Below are 19,570 nucleotides of genomic sequence, written 5' to 3' on the forward strand. Positions count from 1 at the left end.
TGGAGGCACTGGAAGAACTCCCTGTCCATGGCGGTGCCAAGATGTTGGCGTATTGCTGCGTGCTCCCAGACGCGCTCCTCCACCCCTATACCTGGGGTATCTGCTCCTGCTGACTCCATAGTATTGGTCCGTAAATTCTGTAATGCGATGCTACTGGCAGCAGAGAAGTCCGGCACAGGAGAGCGGAAACTGATTTACAACGGTTGTGTTTAATAACCATAAACCCCCGTCAACAGAACAATGCAATAAATGGGTCAAACAAAACCCGGTAAATACCAGCATACGGTGCACAAGCACTACAACAAACAATTACGGCCAAGGACATGGGGGGGAACAGAGCGTTAAATACACATGTAATTGATGCAATTGGAACCATGTGTGATGGAAGACAAGACGACAAAGCCAATGGAAAATGAAAAGTGGATCGGCGATGGCTAGAAGGTCGGTGATGTCGACCGCCGAACGCCGCCCGAACAAGGAGAGGGACCAACTTCACTTCTAGTGGTAGCATGAGACGGAGTCTACAACCCACACAAGTGGCTCAGGTAGTGCAGCTCATCCAGGATGGCACATCAATGCGAGATGTGCAAGAAGGTTTGCTGTGTCTGTCAGCGTAGTGTCCAGAGCATGGAGGTGCTACCAGGAGACAGGCCAGTACATCAGGAGACGTGTAGGAGGGCAACAACCCAGTAGCAGGACCGCTACCTCCGCCTTTGTGCAAGGAGGAGCACTGCCAGAGCCCTGCAAAATGACCTCCAGCAGGCCACAAATGTGCATGTGTCTGCTCAAATGGTCAGAAATAGACTCCATGAGGGTGGTATGAGGGCCCGATGTCCACAGGTGGGGGTTGTGCTTACAGCCCAACACCGTGCAGGACGTTTGGCATTTGCCAGAGAACACCAAGATTGGCAAATTCACCACTGGCGCCCTGTGCTCTTCACAGATGAAAGCAGGTTCACACTGAGCACATGTGACAGACGTGACAGTCTGGAGACGCCGTGGAGAACGTTCTGCTGCCTGCAACATCCTCCAGCATGACCGGTTTGGCGGTGGGTCAGTCATGGTGTGGGGTGACATTTCTTTGGGGGGCCGCACAGCCCTCCATGTGCTCGCCAGAGGTAGCCTGACTGCCATTAGGTACCGAGATGAGATCCTCAGACCCCTTGTGAGACCATATGCTGGTGCGGTTGGCCCTGGGTTCCTCCTAATGTAAGACAATGCTAGACCTTATGTGGCTGGAGTGTGTCAGCAGTTCCTGCAAGAGGAAGGCATTGATGCTATGGACTGGTCCGCCCGTTCCCCAGACCTGAATCCAATTGAGCACATCTGGGACATCATGTCTCGCGCCATCCACCAACGCCACGTTGCACCACAGACTGTCCAGGAGTTGGCGGATGCTTTCGTCCAGGTCTGGGAGGAGATCCCTCAGGAGACCATCCGCCACCTCATCAGGAGCATGCCCAGGCATTGTAGGGAGGTCATACAGGCACGTGGAGGCCACACACACTACTGAGCCTCATTTTGACTTGTTTTAAGAATATTACATCAAAGTTGGATCAGCCTGTAGTGTGGTTTTCCACTTTAATTTTGTGTGACTCCAAATCTAGAACTCCATGGGTTGATAAATTTGATTTCCATTGATAATTTTTTGTGATTTTGTTGTCAGCACATTCAACTATGTAAAGAAAAAAGTATTTCATAAGAATATTTCATTCATTCAGATCTAGGATGTGTTATTTTAGTGTTCCCTTTATTTTTTTGAGCAGTGTATATTTTATATTCAGTAGTAGCCACCCTTTGCCTTGATGACAGCTTTGCACACTCTTGGCATTCTCTCAACCAAACCATCTCAATTGGGTTGAGGTCAGGCGATTGTGGAGTTCAGGTCATCTGATGCAGCACTCTATCACTCTCCTTCTTGGTCAAATAGCCCTTACACAGCCTGGAGGTGTGTTGGGTCATTGTCCTGTTGAAAAATGAATGATAGTCCCACTAAGCCCAAACCAGATGGGATGGTGTATCGCTGCAAAATGCTGCGATAGCCATGCTGGTTAAGTGTTCTAAATAAATCACTGACAGTATCTCACAGCCCCATCACACTTCCTCCTCCGTGCTTCACGGTGGGAACCACACATCAGAGATCATCCGTTCACCTACTCTGTGTCTCACAAAGACACGGCGGTTGGAACCACTCAATTTCCACCGGTCTAATGTCCATTGCTTCTTATTGGTGTTCTTTAGTGGTTTCTTTGCAGCAATTTGACCATGAAGGCCTGCTTTCATGCAGTCTCCTCTGAACAGTGGATGTTGAGATATGTCTGTTACTTGAACTCTGTAAAGTGTTTATTTGGGCTGCAATTTCTGAGGCTGGTAACTCTAATGAACTTATCCCTTGCAGCAGAGGTAACTCTAGGCCTTCCTTTCCTGTGCAGGTCCTCATGAGACAGTTTCATCATAGTGCTTGGTTTTTGCGACTTCACTAAAACTTTAAAAGTTCTTAGATTTCCGCATTAACTGACCTTCATGTCTTAAATTAATGATGGACTGTTTTTCTTTGCTTATTTGAGCTGTTCTCTTGGTATTTTACCAAATAAGGCTCTCTTCTATATACCACCGCTACCTTGTCACCACACAAATGGTTGGCTCAAACGCATTAATAAGGAAAGAAATTAACAACTTACCGAAGCACACCTTTTAATTGTGACTCGTTCCAAGTGACTACCTCATGAAGCTGGTTGAGAGAATGCCAAGCGGGTGCAAAGCTGTCAAGACAAAGGGTGGCTACTGAAGAATCTCAAATATTATATTTTGATTTTAACACTTTCTTGGGGTTACTACGTGTGTGTGTGTGTTATTTTATAGTTGGTAGTTATATATAGTTATTTTATAGTTTTGATGTCTACAATGTAGAAAACAGTTAAAAATAAAGAAACCCTTGAATGAGTAGGCGTCAACTTTTGACTGGGACCATAGCATTGAAACTAACCTGTTTATTCTCTGTCAGCTGGAGAGGAGCTTCAAGTTCATGCGGGAAACAGAAGACCAACTGAAGGTCATTCCTCAGTTCTGTTTTCCTGACGCTAAGGACTGGACCCCCGTTGACAACTTCCCCAGGTCAGGCTGCTCACACACACATGCAACCCCCCCACCCCACATAGGTGTTGACAAATGAAGAATGGGAGGCTAGTGAGCTGTTAATAAAGTGCTTTAGGTACTATGAAACAACCTGTCACTTCTTCCTGACACACATTGCCCAATAGTACCAAGACCAGGTCAATCTCACAAGCACTACTTTGTTTCCAAAAGTGACTGTTTCTGGTGGGAGACAGGTAATAATTACCCTTTACTAAATGTTTTATGGGTACCGGCTTTTGGAATGTTAGCTCAAGTAGACCGAGGCAGCATCCCAAATGGGATCCTTATCCCTATTTGGTGCACAACTTTTGACCAGGTTTGAATGAGCTCTGGTCGAAAATAGTGCACTATATAGCGAACAAGGTGCCATTTGGGATGCAGTCAGAGCCCCATTACACACACCTGCAGGGCAGAGACGTTGAGCTGGCTGACACTGTTCCTGTCAGAGAGCCAGGGTTGGTCAATGCACACCTGTCAGACAGACTGGAGCTGTCTTTGTGTGGGTTATGCAGAGTAAGTCTGCCCTGAGGGGAGGACTGGAGAACAAAGTAGAGGGTAATTGGTTTTACTGATATCAAGAAATGACCAGGGTGGTTGGATTTTTCCTTAAAACAGGATCAATGATTTGGCAACGCAGCGAACTATCCTAGACGTTCTTAAAGTTGATAAGATAAGATTAGTTTAAAATGGTGCACAGACAGTGACTCATTTAATTTCAAATGTCTAAATAAGTAAATAAAAGGTACGTTTTTCAAAGTTGGCTGGCTAATCTGAGGTTGTTTTGTGAAATACAGACAGGAGTTTGAGTGCTCTATTTTCAACACACAACTCACTCAATTTCTTAACAGTTTTATTGCTCCTACATATGAATAGTTTCCAACCTGTGTGAATTATCTTATTTTCCAGTGAAACTTTCTCCTTCGTCCTGACTGGTGAGGACGGGAGCAGACGGTTCGGATACTGTCGTCGTTTACTGGTAAGCTACTCAAATGGCTACTTTTGTTATTTTCACCTCATCCACTTCCATGTGTGTGTCACCGAGTGATGATAGTGATTGGAAATCCCTGTGTTGATATGAATTCAAATTGGAGGGCCCTATCATTCCCTGCACTGTCCTGCTCTGGGTCCACAGCCCAGTGGTAAAAGCCGGAGGCTGCCAGAAGTCTACTGCATCGTCAGCCGGCTGGGCTGTTTTGACCTCTTCTCTAAGGTACAGTATACTATACACACATTGCCTGGAGTTTTTCCTGGTCAGGTCACATGTTCAGGCCAAACTCCCGGCCTTCAGTTCAGTATGGCCACCCACAGTGAGAGGAACTGGAGCCCACATGTACCCACAGAGCCCCTCCCTCTCCCTGTTTGTCACTTTCCCACCGCAGCTTTTCAAGCTGCAGCCCTGGCCACAGTACACAAAGACACATGTGAACCCCAGCTGATGTGGTTACCACAGTGGAATATTGGCATAGGCTCCCCTGTAATGAGCCACTGATTTATGTGTGTCAGCCTACATGCACATATGTTATGTGAGTGTGCAGTTGCCTGTGCTGCTTGTGTATATTTGAGTGTATACAATATATTATAAACTGGGTGGTTTGAGCCCTGAATGCTGATTGGCTGAAAGTTGTGGTATATCAGACCATATACCGTGGGTATGACACAACATGTATTTTTACTACTCTAATTACATTGGTAACCAGTTCATAATAGCAATAAGGCACCTCTGGGGTTTGTGGTATATGGTCAATATACCACGACTAAGGGCTGTGTCCTAGCATTACTTAAATGTGTTGTAGTGCATAAGCTTCAGTTTAGTGTACTGTTAAGTGTACTTTCCATACCATATTTAATTGCGCAAGTTAATGTGCTTTAGGGTATAGTGACCTACTCCATTGTGAATGTCTGTGCCGTCTTCCCCCTAGATTCTGGATGAGGTAGAAAAGAGGAGGGCCATTTCTCCAGCCCTGGTGCAGCCCTTCATGAGGGGCATCATGGAGGCTCCATTCCCCGCCCCGGGGAGAACCATCACTGTGAAGAACTTCCTGCCTGGCTCAGGCACTGAGGTGAGGGGGAATAACTTTACAGAGTAGGGGTGGCTAGAGTCGATTCCACCACTGGCCATAGGAGGTGGCCTTTGGCTTTACTGAAAACGTAATTGACTTGAGGTGTTTATCTTGTGCGTTATAAACTTTGAATGTGTGTACACTGTGCTGTATGCAAGTGTGTTTTGTGACGTTAGTAGCCTGTGTTTTTATGTAAATACATCTCTTTCTCGCTCTCTCCCTCTCTCTCGTTCTCCATCTTTCTCAGGTGATAGAGCTGTGTCGTCCGTCTGACTCTCGTCTGGAGCATGTGGACTTTGAGTGTCTGTTCTCCTCTCTGTCGCTGCGTCTGCTCCTCAGAGTCTTCGCCTCTCTGCTGCTGGAGCGCAGGGTCCTCTTCACCGCTGACAAACTCAGGTGGGACACTACTGTGAGCTCTGGCCACTGGTGATGGGGGATCTATACAGTTACTTTGACTCCAAGTATCGATTTGTCATAGGTGTTTTTGTTGTTGCTAGTTAGCGTTAGCTAGCGCTAGTCTTCTGTACCTGCGGCAAAAAGCAGCTATTTTTCATCCTATAGCTTGTTCTCCAAGGTTTTTTCAGCATCCCCCCCCCCATGACTGATCAAAACGAAATTCCTCATGTTCTCTTTTTCTCTCTACTGCAGACTTATACACAGCAATATGTTTGGAACATGGAAATAAAATTGCAGTACTGAATCGCGATACATATAGAATCGTGAGAACCTCCATACGTATTGTATCGGCACCTAAGTATCATGATAATATCGTATCATGTGAGGTCCCTAGAAATTCCTAGCCCAAGTGGCCACGTCCCAAAACAAGCCCTAGCCTCTATTCTGCCTAGTCTAGTAACTAGGGGCTAAGGTTAGAGGTTGTTTATGGACTGGCTAATGGCTATGTGTGTTGCTCAGTGTCAGATTCAGAAAACGTTAATGTCCTCAGAGGCAATTTATCTTGCAGCAGACATAAAACATATCACATGTCAAATAAATAGCAAAGATATTTACAAGCAAATAGGCAGGGTAAGTGCAGTTTCATAGTGCATGTGCGAAGTATAATTAGTCCAACATTTTAAGTTGCAGAATTGCATTTGGAATAAAAGAGTACTGGGCCCCATCTTATTTTGTTAAAAAATATATTTTAGTAGTAGTCTGTACCTGTGGCCAGATGGAAGGAGCTGGAATTCAGGGTGGAGTGGATGGGAAGTGTCCACCGCTATTATATTTACCTTCTGGAGGGATCTGCCCAGGTAGAGAGATGACAGTTCTTGCTGTTGCTGACCCATGATTTTTCCACAAGTCCTGACTATCTTGCCCAACCTATTTTTCTGTGCCACCTTGACATTCCCAATCCAGCAGGTCAAGCAGTAGGACAGAATGCTCTCAATGATTTATAAAAGAGAACCATGATGGTTAGATCAACATTAAAGTGCAGTTTCCGTAGGAAATAGTCTGTTGGCCTTCAAAATAGCGTCAGTACACTGATCCCAGGACAGCTTGTTGTCAATGACTAGCCCAAGGTATTTGTACTCCTCCACTATTTCAATGGGCTCACCTTATATCAGTGATGGTGTGTGCATGGTAGTGTTCCTTCAAAGGTCAATCACCATGTCCTTTTGTTTTTAATGTATTTAATATTACATGGATGACTCCGACCAGACAGTAAAATCATTCGGTTTCATCCCCTTCAAGAAGACTGACCAAAGCAGTATCGTCAGCATATTTGATCAGGTGGCACCCTGGGAACCGGCTCTGGCAGCTGTCTGTATACAGTATGTATAGTACTGCAAATTGGAGGGGGTCAAGAAGGTGTCTGGTGGTGGTTTATGTATGCTTTGATGATCTTTTCAATAGATTTAATCAAGAGAGGTAAGAGCGACAGGTCTGTAATCATTTGATGCAGATGGATGGGAGGTTTTTGGAACAGGTACAACAATACCTTTTTTCCATAGTGATGGAATTTCCAATGTATCCAGGAACTGCTGAAAGAGAGCAGAAGATACCACTCAGCTGAGTGGTACAGTGTTTCAAGACACAACCACTTACATTATCAGGCCCCTGGCTCTTTCGTGCTCCAGTGCTTTTGAATGCTCGTTGTACGACTTCCTCATCGATGACAATCACGCTCTCTGTTGCCATGACATCCTCCTCCAGACAGGCCAGGGGAGCGAGGGCGCGCCCTGTTGCAAAGCGAGTTAAGAACTTCAGTTCATTGGCTGTTGAGGGCACACCCTCTCATCCAGGCAGGGATCGATACGTTGCCTCGCTGTGAAAGGGGCGTTTGCCCAACCGGGCAGAGTCTCCCTGTAACATTATCTGTTGCACCTTATCCTTGTACTGGCATCTTGCCTTTTTAATCTCTTCGTTCACATCTCTCTCTACCTCTTCGAGTGGATTCCCGGAGGAAAACACTTGTTTCTTCTTGTTAAGCACCACTTTCAATTCTTTGGTCACCCGTGGCACGCTAAGAAATATCTTACATGTTTTTTGTGGGGGATCGCCAAATAAACACAATTCAATATAGTCAGATATTACGTCAGTCAACTCGTTCAGGTCAGCAGATGATTCTTCAAATCCACTAAATGAGATAGTCAAAGCATCCCTGCAGTTGATCACTACTGTCGTTGTCCCACACCTGTGTTCTGTTTTTCCACCGCCTGCCCCCTTTTGACTAACTGTCTATAAGTTGCTCGTAGAAAGGTATTATGATCTGATCCACCCACTGGAGGTCTGGCCAAGGATGAATACATTTTCGCGACCGAGCCGTAAAAAAAATCAATGATCTGATTTTCCCCTTGTTAGACAAGTCACATACTGGGTGAAAGTACTCGGTGTGTTGAGAGTGCAGCTATTGAAATCCCCCATGATGAATTGGACGCATCAGGGGAAATCGCATCAAGCTCAAGCTGCTGCACTGACAGTTTGCTCTTGGATAGATATAAACAGTTGTTATAAAAAGCTGGGTGGAATTTACGGGGGAGGAAGAAGGGGTGCAGTGACAATGACAGTAGCTCTCTATCAGGAGTGCATATTTTCTTCCCTTGACAATCGTAGTTTTCTATCATTTATCAGAACAGACTCCGCCTCCGTGCTCCTTACCACTAGCTTCTCTGCCCATATAGGTGACGGTGAATCCGTCAGGGGTGACTTCAGTCGGGCACCGCCTCCGACAGCCAAGTTTCAGAGGCCATCACACAGGCCTCCCTGTATTCATATAGATACTGAGCAGGCAGGGTAGTTGTTTTGTTCCTCCTCAACCTCTGCCGCACACCTCCTTTTCCTCCTTCACCGGGTTGTTTTGTCTCACCATCTCTGCAGGTATGTCCCCTTTTGATCCATTCTCCCGAACGTGCGGTATTACATTGTAAAAGAGCTATAGCAGATGTGTGGTGCCCACCGACTTTCTCAGAAGTTTGCATGCTGTTTCAGGTACCAGCAAAATGAATCAAAGTAGGAGAATAATCCACTGTATGCACACCGTGTCGCTCTACCGTAGCCTAATCAGTAATCCGATGCAACATAAAACACTAATATAGACAAAGCAACAAAAACAGTTTAAACAACGGACAAACGCTGCAGGGCTGCGCTGCGTCCTCCTGCCCATCCTCAATTAAACCTCACGCTTTCAGTCACCGAAGTATTTTGAGTACATAATGTCAGCTATGGATCAGTACAACTTAGTACTTATCTAGCTACCTTTTTTTTAAATTCTGTATGAGTAAACCGACTTGAGACCAGTGAGATCAGGTGAAAGGCAGAGGAGAGGGAACAGGATGTGACAGACACACCAGACAGACTGCTCCTGGAATAGACCGAGAAAGAGTGTTAAGGAAGGAATGCTGTTGTGTTATACAGTCGTCTAGGGAACAATCATTTCTCTCTGGAAATATGTAATGGAAGCCAGATACAGGGTTGGTGTAGAAGTGAAAGCGTTAAGACTGCCGTGTGCAACCGATTTGGCGCACTAGCATCCACTACTCACCTGCTATTGACGGGTGCCTTGAGATAGACTATAAAGCATTTCCAGGGTCTTTCTTGGATGTGCATTTCCCTGTCACTTAGGTGATGTTAACACAGCCAGCTCAATTCTGATCTTTAGTTGATCTGATTGGTCAAAAGCCTAATTAGTGGAAAAAGATCTGAATTGGGCTACCTGTGTAAACTCTGCATCATTAAATGCTTCTGAAAACCCAGCAGGAAAAGCTTGTGAATCCACAATAGATTGTTGTTCCACTGTGACATTGTTCTACTGTTGCATTGAAATGAGTGGAAACTTGGCCTCACGATCACTGATTTTAGTTTTTGACTTAATTAAATGAAACAGACACGCACATTGGAGGCATTAAGTTAACAGCGCTGGGTTAGTTCATTCACTCCCGCAATATATATTGTAGTGTTAAATCACGCCCCCTAAAGATTCATGAACAAGTTCTCAAAAAGCCATGCTTTACAAAGTGCAATGTTCAGTTTTATGTTCTAAAGCAAGTCTTGATAATAGCTGAAGAATCTGCTACTACCACCTTGTGGTGGAATATAGAACTGCATTGAATACAGTACAAAGCACGCTGACTTATATTACGTGGCTATGTGTAGACTACCACTACAGTCATATTTTTGCCGTTAGGTTTTGAATTAATGTTAACAACTTGTTCTATTCTGTCAGTTGACATCCTATTCTCTCCCTCCCTCTCGCCCCTCTCTCTGCAGTACTCTGTCTCAGTGCTGCCATGCGATGGTGGCTCTACTCTACCCGTTCACCTGGCAGCACACCTACATCCCTGTGCTGCCCCCTTCCATGCTGGACATAGTATGTACCCCCACCCCCTTCATCGTGGGTCTGCTATCCAGCTCTCTGCCCAGCCTCAAAGAGCTGCCCATCGAGGAGGTGAGACCAGGCCCCTGAGCCCAGCCCACTGTGTGTGTGTGAACCCCTAACCTCATCACTTTCCTCAATAAACAATGATCTCTGTGGGTCTACTCTGAGAAAGAGCTGAGGCTGCCACACTGTGCGGAAATGACATCCGGCTCTCTCCTCAGGTCCTGGTGGTTGATCTCGGCAACAGCCGCTTCCTCAGACAGGTATACATCCCTAACAACGGTACCCATAGCAACAGACAAAGAACATGCTGTGTGTCTCTTACATAATTGGCTACACCCATAGATGTAGATACAGCTCTCTGCTCATGGCACACGGTCGTCATTTCCTCTCACACCTCGGTCTTTCCACTCCAGCTGGATGACGAGGACTCCATTCTGCCTCACAAGTTGCAGGGTGCTCTGGAACACATTCTGGACAAGAGGAAGGAACTGGCCAGTGAGATGCCCACCGGTGAGTCAGTGCCACTATATTAACACCTCTCGCAGAAAAGTAATGTTGTGACTAATACAGGCTTGACGAAGGTCTATGTGACTGTTGATATATGTTAATTACCAAATGCCTACTCATGACCGCCATGTTGAATCTGTCTCTCTCCAGACTCGAGCTCCCTCAGCACGGTGGTGTCGGAGACCTTTGTACGTTTCTTCGTGGAGATGGTGGGCCACTATCCTCTCTTCATGGGCGGGGGGGATCGAGAGGACGAGTCTGGAGCCCCCTCCTCGCCCACCCCGTCCTGCTTTCAGCGCGAGGCCTTCCGCAAGGCTGTCACTTCCAAGAGTCTGAAGAGGTTCCTGGAGGTCTTCATGGAGACCCAGATGTTCGCTGGGTTTGTGGCAGAGAGGGAGCAACGCAGGCAGGGTCTAAGAGGTGTGGAGATGGGTAGTAGAGCGTTTGAATCTTGTTAGTGCCTGGTTGTGAGCACTCCCATAAGATACGTCTGCTTTTGGAGTCTGTATGCCTGTCTGAAATGCATAATTATGACAATTTTGCATAATTACCTGTCTGTCCAGGTTTGTTTGAGGTGAGGTCACAAGATTACCTGGACTCTCTCCCAGGGAGCGAACAGCGTGGGGTCAACAAGTTCCTCAAGGGTCTAGGTAAGGCTCAAATCCTCTCCCATACATCTTATCCACTCAAGTACCTACATACACCATATACCAAGTCACTCTGAATAACAGGTGTTACATTCATGAAACTACATTCCTCCTCCATGTTTGAAAAGGTTGTCACTCACGCCAAAGTTACTTTGATCTGGTTCTGTTGCCTGTTTTTATTTTCAGGAAATAAGATGAAATTCCTGTCCAAGAAATGATGCCTCGGGACGGGACTCCATGAGAGGGAACATGTTCAAAAGAGGTTGAGAACAAAACACTTTGTCTAAGGACCCAAACTCCCTGTGGATAGCATGAAGAAGGGGATTGTGTGTCCACAAGCTTATGGAGACCTACTGGGCAAGGACCGAACACTCCTTGCAATATTTGGACTGAACATGAATGACTTTGGGGGGTGTTGGGGTTTAGCAATCGGACCAAAAACATTCATATTGTCGCAGCCCCAAAGACACAGACCCATCAAGGAACGTCGTTCTCCTTTGAGGTCTTATCATTTGCGAGTGTCTCTCTGTCGCCCCTGAGAGCTTACTTCTGTAAAGCTGTCAGCCTTTATAGTGTACATTGATGTACTGTATAGCACAGTCCATTTCCATTCCTAGAGTTGGGATAGAATGACTCCACCCACAAACCTGAAAGACTCCACTGAGGATGTTGCTGGGTGGGCCAAAAGACCATTCCATTTTGTACCGTACAGTTTAAACATTCCACATATTTCTATTGAGTACAACTTCTATGTTAACAGGAGGCTTAAGTTAATTTATACGGTGTACTTTTTAAGAGTAACTGTTGCTTCCATTTTCCCTCCTTCAAATGAAAGCAAAATAACATCCTGTAGTTTTGTGATGGGCTTTATGTAGTCTGTATGGAGGAGGGGTCGTAGACCACTGGGTTACTATTGAGGAGATATACCACTGAGACAGAGTGAACTATGGATTGGAATGGGTGTAAGGGAAATGATCAGAAAATCATACCTGGGAGAAGGCAAAGGAGGCCTAAAACAAATTGATATGTAATTGTCAAACACCACTAGTTTTGCCTTAAACCTGATTTGAAAATGTTATGAAATAATTAAAGTTATTTTTAATTAATAAATACAAGGATGTGGGCCTCATTCATGCCTGATTGCTATTATAACGTCATAAACTGATTATTAAATCACACATTATCACTCATAGAGGGTTATTGACTTGATGTCACGAAACAAAAGGACAGTACAATTGAGCCCTTAATTTAAGTCATTTTCTACATGATCCACTGGAGGGCTCTCGCTATTACCCATTTCATTCAGTACTGACGCTCCAGTTGTTCAGAGTCCACTCTACCAGTGCTCAATGTATTATGATTTCCTTAAAGATGAATAGCACAATCGATTTTCCTCGTTTGTTAAAACTAAATTACCATTGATATCGAACGAAAAAACATTATGAACGAAATATATCCAACATATGTTGCCAAATGGCATTACAAGTTTTTAAAAATGGTATAGTTAGCCGATTTATAGTTAACCTAATATAAATAGTAATTTATATTATCAAATGTATTACTTGAATAGTGCCCTATAAACAAATATTGTTTATCTTCATTATAGGGTTATTTCACAACAAATAATTAGAAGAGGGCTGATGAGGTTTCGCAATAGCGTTGTCCCTTTGTGTGTTTGTCCCTCTGTAAAGAGGCAATGACTATCCCCGACCTCTGTTTTTCTTTGTGATTTCCTTTTTCCCCTTACCAAGGCTGGCTTTCTTTTCCTTTTCGGTGCGCCGTCACCATTACGTGTTGACCGGTCGGTCCTGCCTCCCTATTTCCCCTCGTCTTTTTCGCTCCCTTCCAGGCTTCATGTCATTACCACAGATAATTCCTGACATTCCAGCCCTCTTTGCGCTTCAAACGACTGAGGAAAGGGGCGACAAAATGTAAATATATTTCTTCACAGAAATCTGACCCCAGAAATTCCACTTGCCTGTTTGACCCAGCGGTGTTGTCTGTGGCTTGACTTTCAACAGGTACGTTTACAACATGTTTATCTGTCTTTTTGCTTTGTTAGTTGAACATCTGTTTTCTTTCATAAACCAATGCCTCTCAAGTTGTTGCCAAACTTTCTGTTTCAGAGTTGGACTGGTCAGCTGTAGCCGTAGTACAGTCGTCTGCCGGTTACATTGTTTATTAAACGCTGTATGAGGTACAAATTCTTTACATTTCTGACATTTTTTTTTGTCGAATTTCTAAATTTGCACGGTACTTCCTGCCTTTCAGACGGAACTTTTTAAAGGAAACTAATAACGTCATAGACGCGCAGTTCAACGTTAGCGCTCCTCTGGGTGATGAGCAACTGATATTATAAAATGAATAGATATGTTTATAAAATGAATAGATATGTTTACAAAATAGATATTTCAGTTGCCTCATTTGAGTGTCAGTTGTCCGAAAATCTAAGAATGTTTCCGAAATAATAGACATGACATGAGTGAATTTTGTTGTTGTGCCAAATAAAAATACCAGTCTACTATTAATAGTAACTATTACTCCGAATTACTTCCACTAACAATAACTACAGCGATTAATACTAATTTAGCACTTGAGCTATATCTTCAATAACTATATCTAGAGAGAAATTAAAACAATTACATGTGTATTATGTGGCTATGATTATTAATGTCTTATATGCCCATGAAAGTAGTTCCCATGATCTTACATGTTAATATAATGTGTGAAATGTCCACATACCATACATTTGACAGAATGCCTGTTAAGTCAACAACATGTGGTTTACTGTGTTTTCTGTGCCCAAGCAAAATTAAATGATCAGGCATACGTTTTATGTCGTTTTAACGTCCACATTTTCAAACAATTTTTATTTTCGCCTTGTTTATGATGTAGTGTACTTGGTATGCTGTTTTTGAGTCCCCAAATCCAACCACTGCTACCTGGCATATTGTGTGCACTGTGCGTAGCCAGTGATGACCAATCAGCACACACACAGGGTTTGGTTTTGTAGTGGATGGATAAATTGTGTAGAGTCTAGTCATGGTGGTGCTGACAGGCTGTGTGAGGGAGTATTTTTGGTCTGGGTCCCAGAGCAGGGTTAGTGTGTGTGTGAGAGTCCATCCCTCCCCCGGAGCAACAGGTGGAATGGGCCAGGGCCCTGGAGAGGTAGGGGGCAAGCACACCCCTGTTAGGGCACTCTCTTAAAACGACTGTATGACAGCCAAGGATTATTCATGTAATCAATCCTTTCTCACTTTTAGTTTTTCTGTCTTGGGGTCTGAGTTCACTACCCTAGTCTGTTTTTTAATTTACATACTGTAGCTTATTAATGATGAATTGCTAACTTGTCATTCTGTCTCTGTCAGTGTGTCCCTATCATCAGGTCTCTGCAATTTATCAAAACTCATAAGCTATCTGTATTGGTGTTTGCGTTTCTTTTGCCTTTGTATGCCTGTGTGTGAGCGAGCATTTGTCTGTTTGTGTATATTGAGCTGCCCTGAGACTGTCCTTGTGCAGAGGAGACTATTCAGTGTGCTCATCCCACATAGCGAGCATTCCTCCTCCACTCACACGAGAAAGCAGAATAATGCCTTGGATATGATCCCTACAGAACAAAGAAACCCCCTGGCATCCAAGCCCCAACAACCTGTGTCTACCAACAATCCTCCTCTCTCCACATGCATATGTCCAACAAGTAAGTCGCTCTGGATAAGAGCGTCTGCTAAATGACTTAAATGTAAGTAATTGGGCTGTATCAGTGCACATGTTTGATGGATCTCTCTGTAGGGATAACCTTGGATTGAACTCCATCTTGACCCTGTAATCTGTAATTATTGTGAGTTATGACTTAAATATATTGCGGGATTTTCATGATGGTTTTGATGTGGGGTTAGTCGAGGTGTATGGAAGCGTTAGTGTCATTGGCACAGGATGTTACATGTAATTAGGCAGTGTGTTTGTGTGCGCTCAGAGAGTTTAGTTGATCTGCTCCTTACAGGGCAACACAATGGGACACCGCACAAAACATGCCAATCAAATGTGTTCCTTTCTCTCCCGATGGTTTTCCACTCCCCACCCAGGCTAATGCCTGATCCTAGAAGACCATAGCTGTGTCCCAAATGGCAATCTATTCCCTATCCAGTGGGACCATATGACTCTGGTCAAAAGATAGATGGGGAATATATTGCCATTAAGGACACAGACATGGTCTTCTAGGATCAGGCATTTTATGAGCGTATGTTTCCGAGCATTACATTCCGGTCCCGATTAGAGGAGACTGTCCAGTGGAGCACCCCCGTCTCTCCCCCTTCACCCCTAACCCTCTTTGGCGTTGACGCCCCTTGCAGTCCTACCCACCCCACAACACACTGAGTAGGCAGTGAGCACTGTGCCAGGGGCAAGTCGAAACTGATGCAGCTGTTCCCTCTTATGACTGGGGGTCAAAGGGTGGCCGGGGAGTGGGCAACGCTGCATAGTTTTTGTATAGGTGTGTGTGTGTGTATTTCTGGTGTCTGAAGTGAAAGTGTCAGGGTGTGTTTGAGTGTGCGTCTTTACGAGTGCATATCGGATTTGTTCCATACTTTTGTGTGTGCATTTCTGAGGTACACACCTGCTTCGTGTGGTGTGTGTGTGTGTGTGTGTGTGTGTGTGTGTGTGTGTGTGGGGGGAGAGATGGAGGACTGGAAGGGGACACCTGATTTTAAGGGGCTTATGCCAATTAACCCTGTTGGACACTTTGGCTGAGGAACCTAACCAGCATTAATGGTTTATGCCCCACAGCTCTCTACACTAAACTTTCTCTTTCTTCATCAGTGTTGCACTATAACATTTTAATTACAGTTGCCCTGCACTCCAGGTTACTCTGTGAGCAAAATAAATAAATGTACTCTCTTTGAGCACAGCAATGACCATTTCACCATAGACCCCTCATTTAAAAAGTTACTAAGATTTACCACCAGAGCAAAGAAAGGGTCTCTACAGTGTACGTCTGCCCTCCTCCATTGTTTCTCAGTGTTGTTAGGTGTGTGAGCAGGGTTAACTGGCCAGCTCATTTACAGGAAGCCCATAGGAACGTCGGGAGGCTCAGAGGAAGAGATTGTTCCTCACTCAGACGTGACACCCTGTGACTCATCAGGACCACCCCTTCCCTCCTGTCCCACTCTTTACCACCCCCCCCCCCCCAAACACACAGTTCAGCACACTGCCAGGCAGCCCAGATACAACCAGGCAAATCACACATTATAATGACTAACCATGTCAATAGCCTTAACTGTCAATTGGCAGCCCAGATTTTCCTCCAGAGGAAAACAAACAATGATTGAGACAGCCCTCACCCAGTGACCCGAGCAGGAAAAACTCCAGGCCCTAATTATGCATTACTGAGAAACCTAATGATATATTCCGGTCACATGGTAAGCAAAAACTCCCGGCCCACCATAGTCATGTGATCGATACTGTACATCCAGCTTGAGTGTTAAAGTGTAACAACCCTGACATGATCTCCTCCTTGATGTGTCTGTCCAAGTGTTTCTCTAACAATGGCGGTGTGGTGGGGATCTCAGTCGAATGTGTTTCCCGGTCTGTTTGCTTAGTGACTCCTCCACCCTCTGTCTCTAGGTGCCACGCTGTTTGTTTTCATGGCTCCATAATTACTTTCTGCTCCGAGGTGCTTTTTCCACGTAGGATTAGCGACTCCCCAGTGATGTGGTCCCGAGATCGTATAGCCTACGCACGCACACCGCTCTTCATTGTGACGTAACTATCAAATCAAAATCAAATTTATTTATATAGCCCTTCGTACATCAGCTGATATCTCAAAATGCTGTACAGAAACCCAGCCTAAAACCCCAAACAGCAAGCAATGCAGGTGTAGAAGCACGGTGGCTAGGAAAAACTCCCTAGAAAGGCCAAAACCTAGGAAGAAACCTAGAGAGTAACCAGGCTATGTGGGGTGGCCAGTCCTCTTCTGGGTGGAGCGCCTCCTTGGGCGGACGTCAATGGACCTGAATATTGTTTTGTTTGATCTTCATTTCTTGATGTTTGAACTTCTTGAGGGAGATCTGGCAAGATGTTGAATAGCTGACCGTATGTAGTCACAGACCAGTACTATGGACCCCAAGACATTTCAAAGTACCGAATGCTTAGCAGCATAATCAATATTTGAAACCGATCCTTGTTATCCTGACAAGCGCATAATATGGTGCTTCATTTATTTTACAATGGGTATTGCTTTCCTATGTTCTTGTTCTAACATCCTCCAAGCCAGCACTCCTTGACTCAACCTCTCCTTACCTAAATATTGTCTCTTGCTTACTCAGGATCACCCTGTCCTATCTTGTCCTTGGCCCCTGGAACGCACCCTCTACCCCCTGCTCCTCCCAGCCCAGTCCTGTGGTCCTCTCGGCCCCCCACCACGTCTGCGGAGTGGGTGCCGGCCCCCTCCCCTGGGGGCACCAGTGAGGAGCTGAACGAGCCTCTGGACAAGCCTCTGGAGAACGATGCGGAGGGCGTGTGGAGCCCCGACATCGAGCAGAGCTTCCAGGAGGCCCTGGCCATCTACCCGCCCTGCGGACGCAGGAAGATCATCCTCTCCGATGAAGGAAAGATGTACGGTACGCCCCACCCTTTTCTGTCTATTCCCCGGTGTTATGTGATGGCTCTGCCGTCCCCTCGCTCTTATATGGAAATGTTCTCAGGCGCTGTCCCTTGATGTGCAAGATATTGCCTTTTTTGTCTGGTGATATTTGTACGTAGCGTTGTCCCTCACATATTTGTGCAACCTTTATGTACAAATACACACGCGCACACACCGTCTTCATGTTTCAGAGCGCTCTTCACACAGCTGTCCCTGTTTTTAATGTAGTTCTCTCCTCGCTGTTCCTGTCTAATCATGTTCTGTATTATTTCATGTTTTGTGTGGACAACCAGGAAGAGTAGCAGCTGATTTCACAGCAGCTAATGGGGATCCTAATAAAAAGCCAAAATACCCTTTTCCTCCATCCACGTGGCTGAGCAGCACGATTTGATGTGTGCCACTCTCCTTTCCAATGTTTCTGCTCACATTCTGATTGATTAATACTTCACAGGATCTGCTTAACTTCCTCCCCCCCCCTGACATTCCTGTATTTTTTCCAGTATTTAATTCAGTAACTATGTAGCGAGGAATTGGTTTGGCCATACCTCATTATCAGTCACAGGTACAGTATACTGTATAGCGTTACTTCATTGGCCTTCCTACCTATGTTATGTCATTGGCTTTTAAGTGTTGTAGTCCAATGAAAAGTGAAGAGCAAAAATTGAGACGTTGTACACGGAGTGTGGAACACCTGCTCTTTCCATAACCGACTGACCAGGTGAAAGCCATGGTCCCTTATTGATGTCACTGAGGGACGCTTTTGACAAATTGAGGCTGTTCTGAGGGCAAAAGGGGGTGCAACTCAATATTAGGAAGGTGTTCCTAATGTTTTGTGCACTCTGTATATAGTGATGAGGTCAAATATTTAGGTTTTGTAAACAAAGGATTGTATTGTCTACCATAGAATGCTAATAGTATAGAGTGCTCATAGACCCTTCAGATTGTCATACAGTGACTATAGGTCAAACTGTCTTGCTGATAGAGGTCTGATAACATATGGCTAGCTGATAGACGTCTGATAACATATGGCTAGCTGATAAGACGTCTGCTTGACTGTTTGATAGCTAATCCGGACCCCCGGTGGTGGAAAATCGAGGGGCCCAAACAGAATGGGTGATTGTGTGCTTATCATATGCGGTCTGCCATGGCCTCTGTCACTGCGCCAGCTCCTCTAGCAATTAGCCATTAGCCACACGCTAGGCTAGCTAGGTCCGGTGAGGTCATAGCCGTCCCCTGATCAACTCTAAACCCTTATAAAGCTTGCAATAATGGGGGTGGAGGAGCGGGGGCAGGTGTCACATTCTGTGTATAGGGGGGAAAAAGAGGGGAAGGGTGTTGAGGGCTGGGAGGGGGTGGTGCTGAGGTACCCCTTCCTCCCCATGGGGGTCAGGGGCGGGTGATGTGCACCAGGGAATACGATGGCCCGTTAAGAATGGTATGCGTTTCGAGCCGGAGTTCAAGGCAGCGCCGCTGTAACCCTATACCAGAATAGACATTTACCCTTTGAGCGCCTGGGGGGGGGGAACAAATAAACACCAAGGTAGTGGCAGTGTCTTGTGGGGTGCTCTGCACCTGTCCCTGGTGTCTTTATGCCTCCCTCTGTTCCCTGCTATTTATGTGATTTACCAGCCTCTCATGCACTCTATCCCCGTCCACATCGCACACACACACACACACACACACACACACACACACTGTAGGCCCTGCCAGAGTCACCCCCCCTCTGGGTCTGTCCATCAGTCTGTCAGTGAGTCTGGCTGCC

The 19,570-nt window shown here is 45.4% G+C and overlaps 2 protein-coding genes across 6 annotated transcripts in view; both read left to right on the top strand.

Annotated features, from left to right (window-relative positions):
- Positions 1–13,368, top strand: part of si:dkey-82f1.1 (DENN domain-containing protein 2A) — a 40,243-nt gene extending 26,875 nt beyond the window's left edge. Inside the window, 12 exon segments of the mRNA XM_029668367.2 lie at positions 3,005–3,114; positions 4,042–4,111; positions 4,268–4,345; positions 5,055–5,195; positions 5,443–5,591; positions 9,906–10,083; positions 10,236–10,277; positions 10,431–10,527; positions 10,675–10,944; positions 11,088–11,174; positions 11,358–13,192; positions 13,298–13,368. Of these exon segments, the coding sequence (XP_029524227.2) occupies positions 3,005–3,114; positions 4,042–4,111; positions 4,268–4,345; positions 5,055–5,195; positions 5,443–5,591; positions 9,906–10,083; positions 10,236–10,277; positions 10,431–10,527; positions 10,675–10,944; positions 11,088–11,174; positions 11,358–11,389 (1,254 nt within the window). The 3' untranslated portion in view covers positions 11,390–13,192; positions 13,298–13,368.
- A 7-nt stretch (positions 13,369–13,375) lies between these two features.
- LOC115134423 (transcriptional enhancer factor TEF-3-like) overlaps positions 13,376–19,570 on the top strand; it is a 33,817-nt gene continuing 27,622 nt past the window's right edge. For all 5 annotated transcript variants that reach the window (XM_029668369.2, XM_029668372.2, XM_029668371.2 and 2 more), the window contains exons 1-2: positions 13,376–14,868; positions 17,492–17,785. In XM_029668369.2, coding sequence (XP_029524229.1) covers positions 14,622–14,868; positions 17,492–17,785 — 541 coding nt within the window. In that variant the 5' untranslated portion in view covers positions 13,376–14,621. The remainder of the gene's footprint in view (positions 14,869–17,491; positions 17,786–19,570) is intronic.

This window comes from Oncorhynchus nerka, linkage group LG9a, assembly GCF_034236695.1.
Source record: "Oncorhynchus nerka isolate Pitt River linkage group LG9a, Oner_Uvic_2.0, whole genome shotgun sequence".
Lineage (NCBI taxonomy): Eukaryota > Metazoa > Chordata > Actinopteri > Salmoniformes > Salmonidae > Oncorhynchus > Oncorhynchus nerka.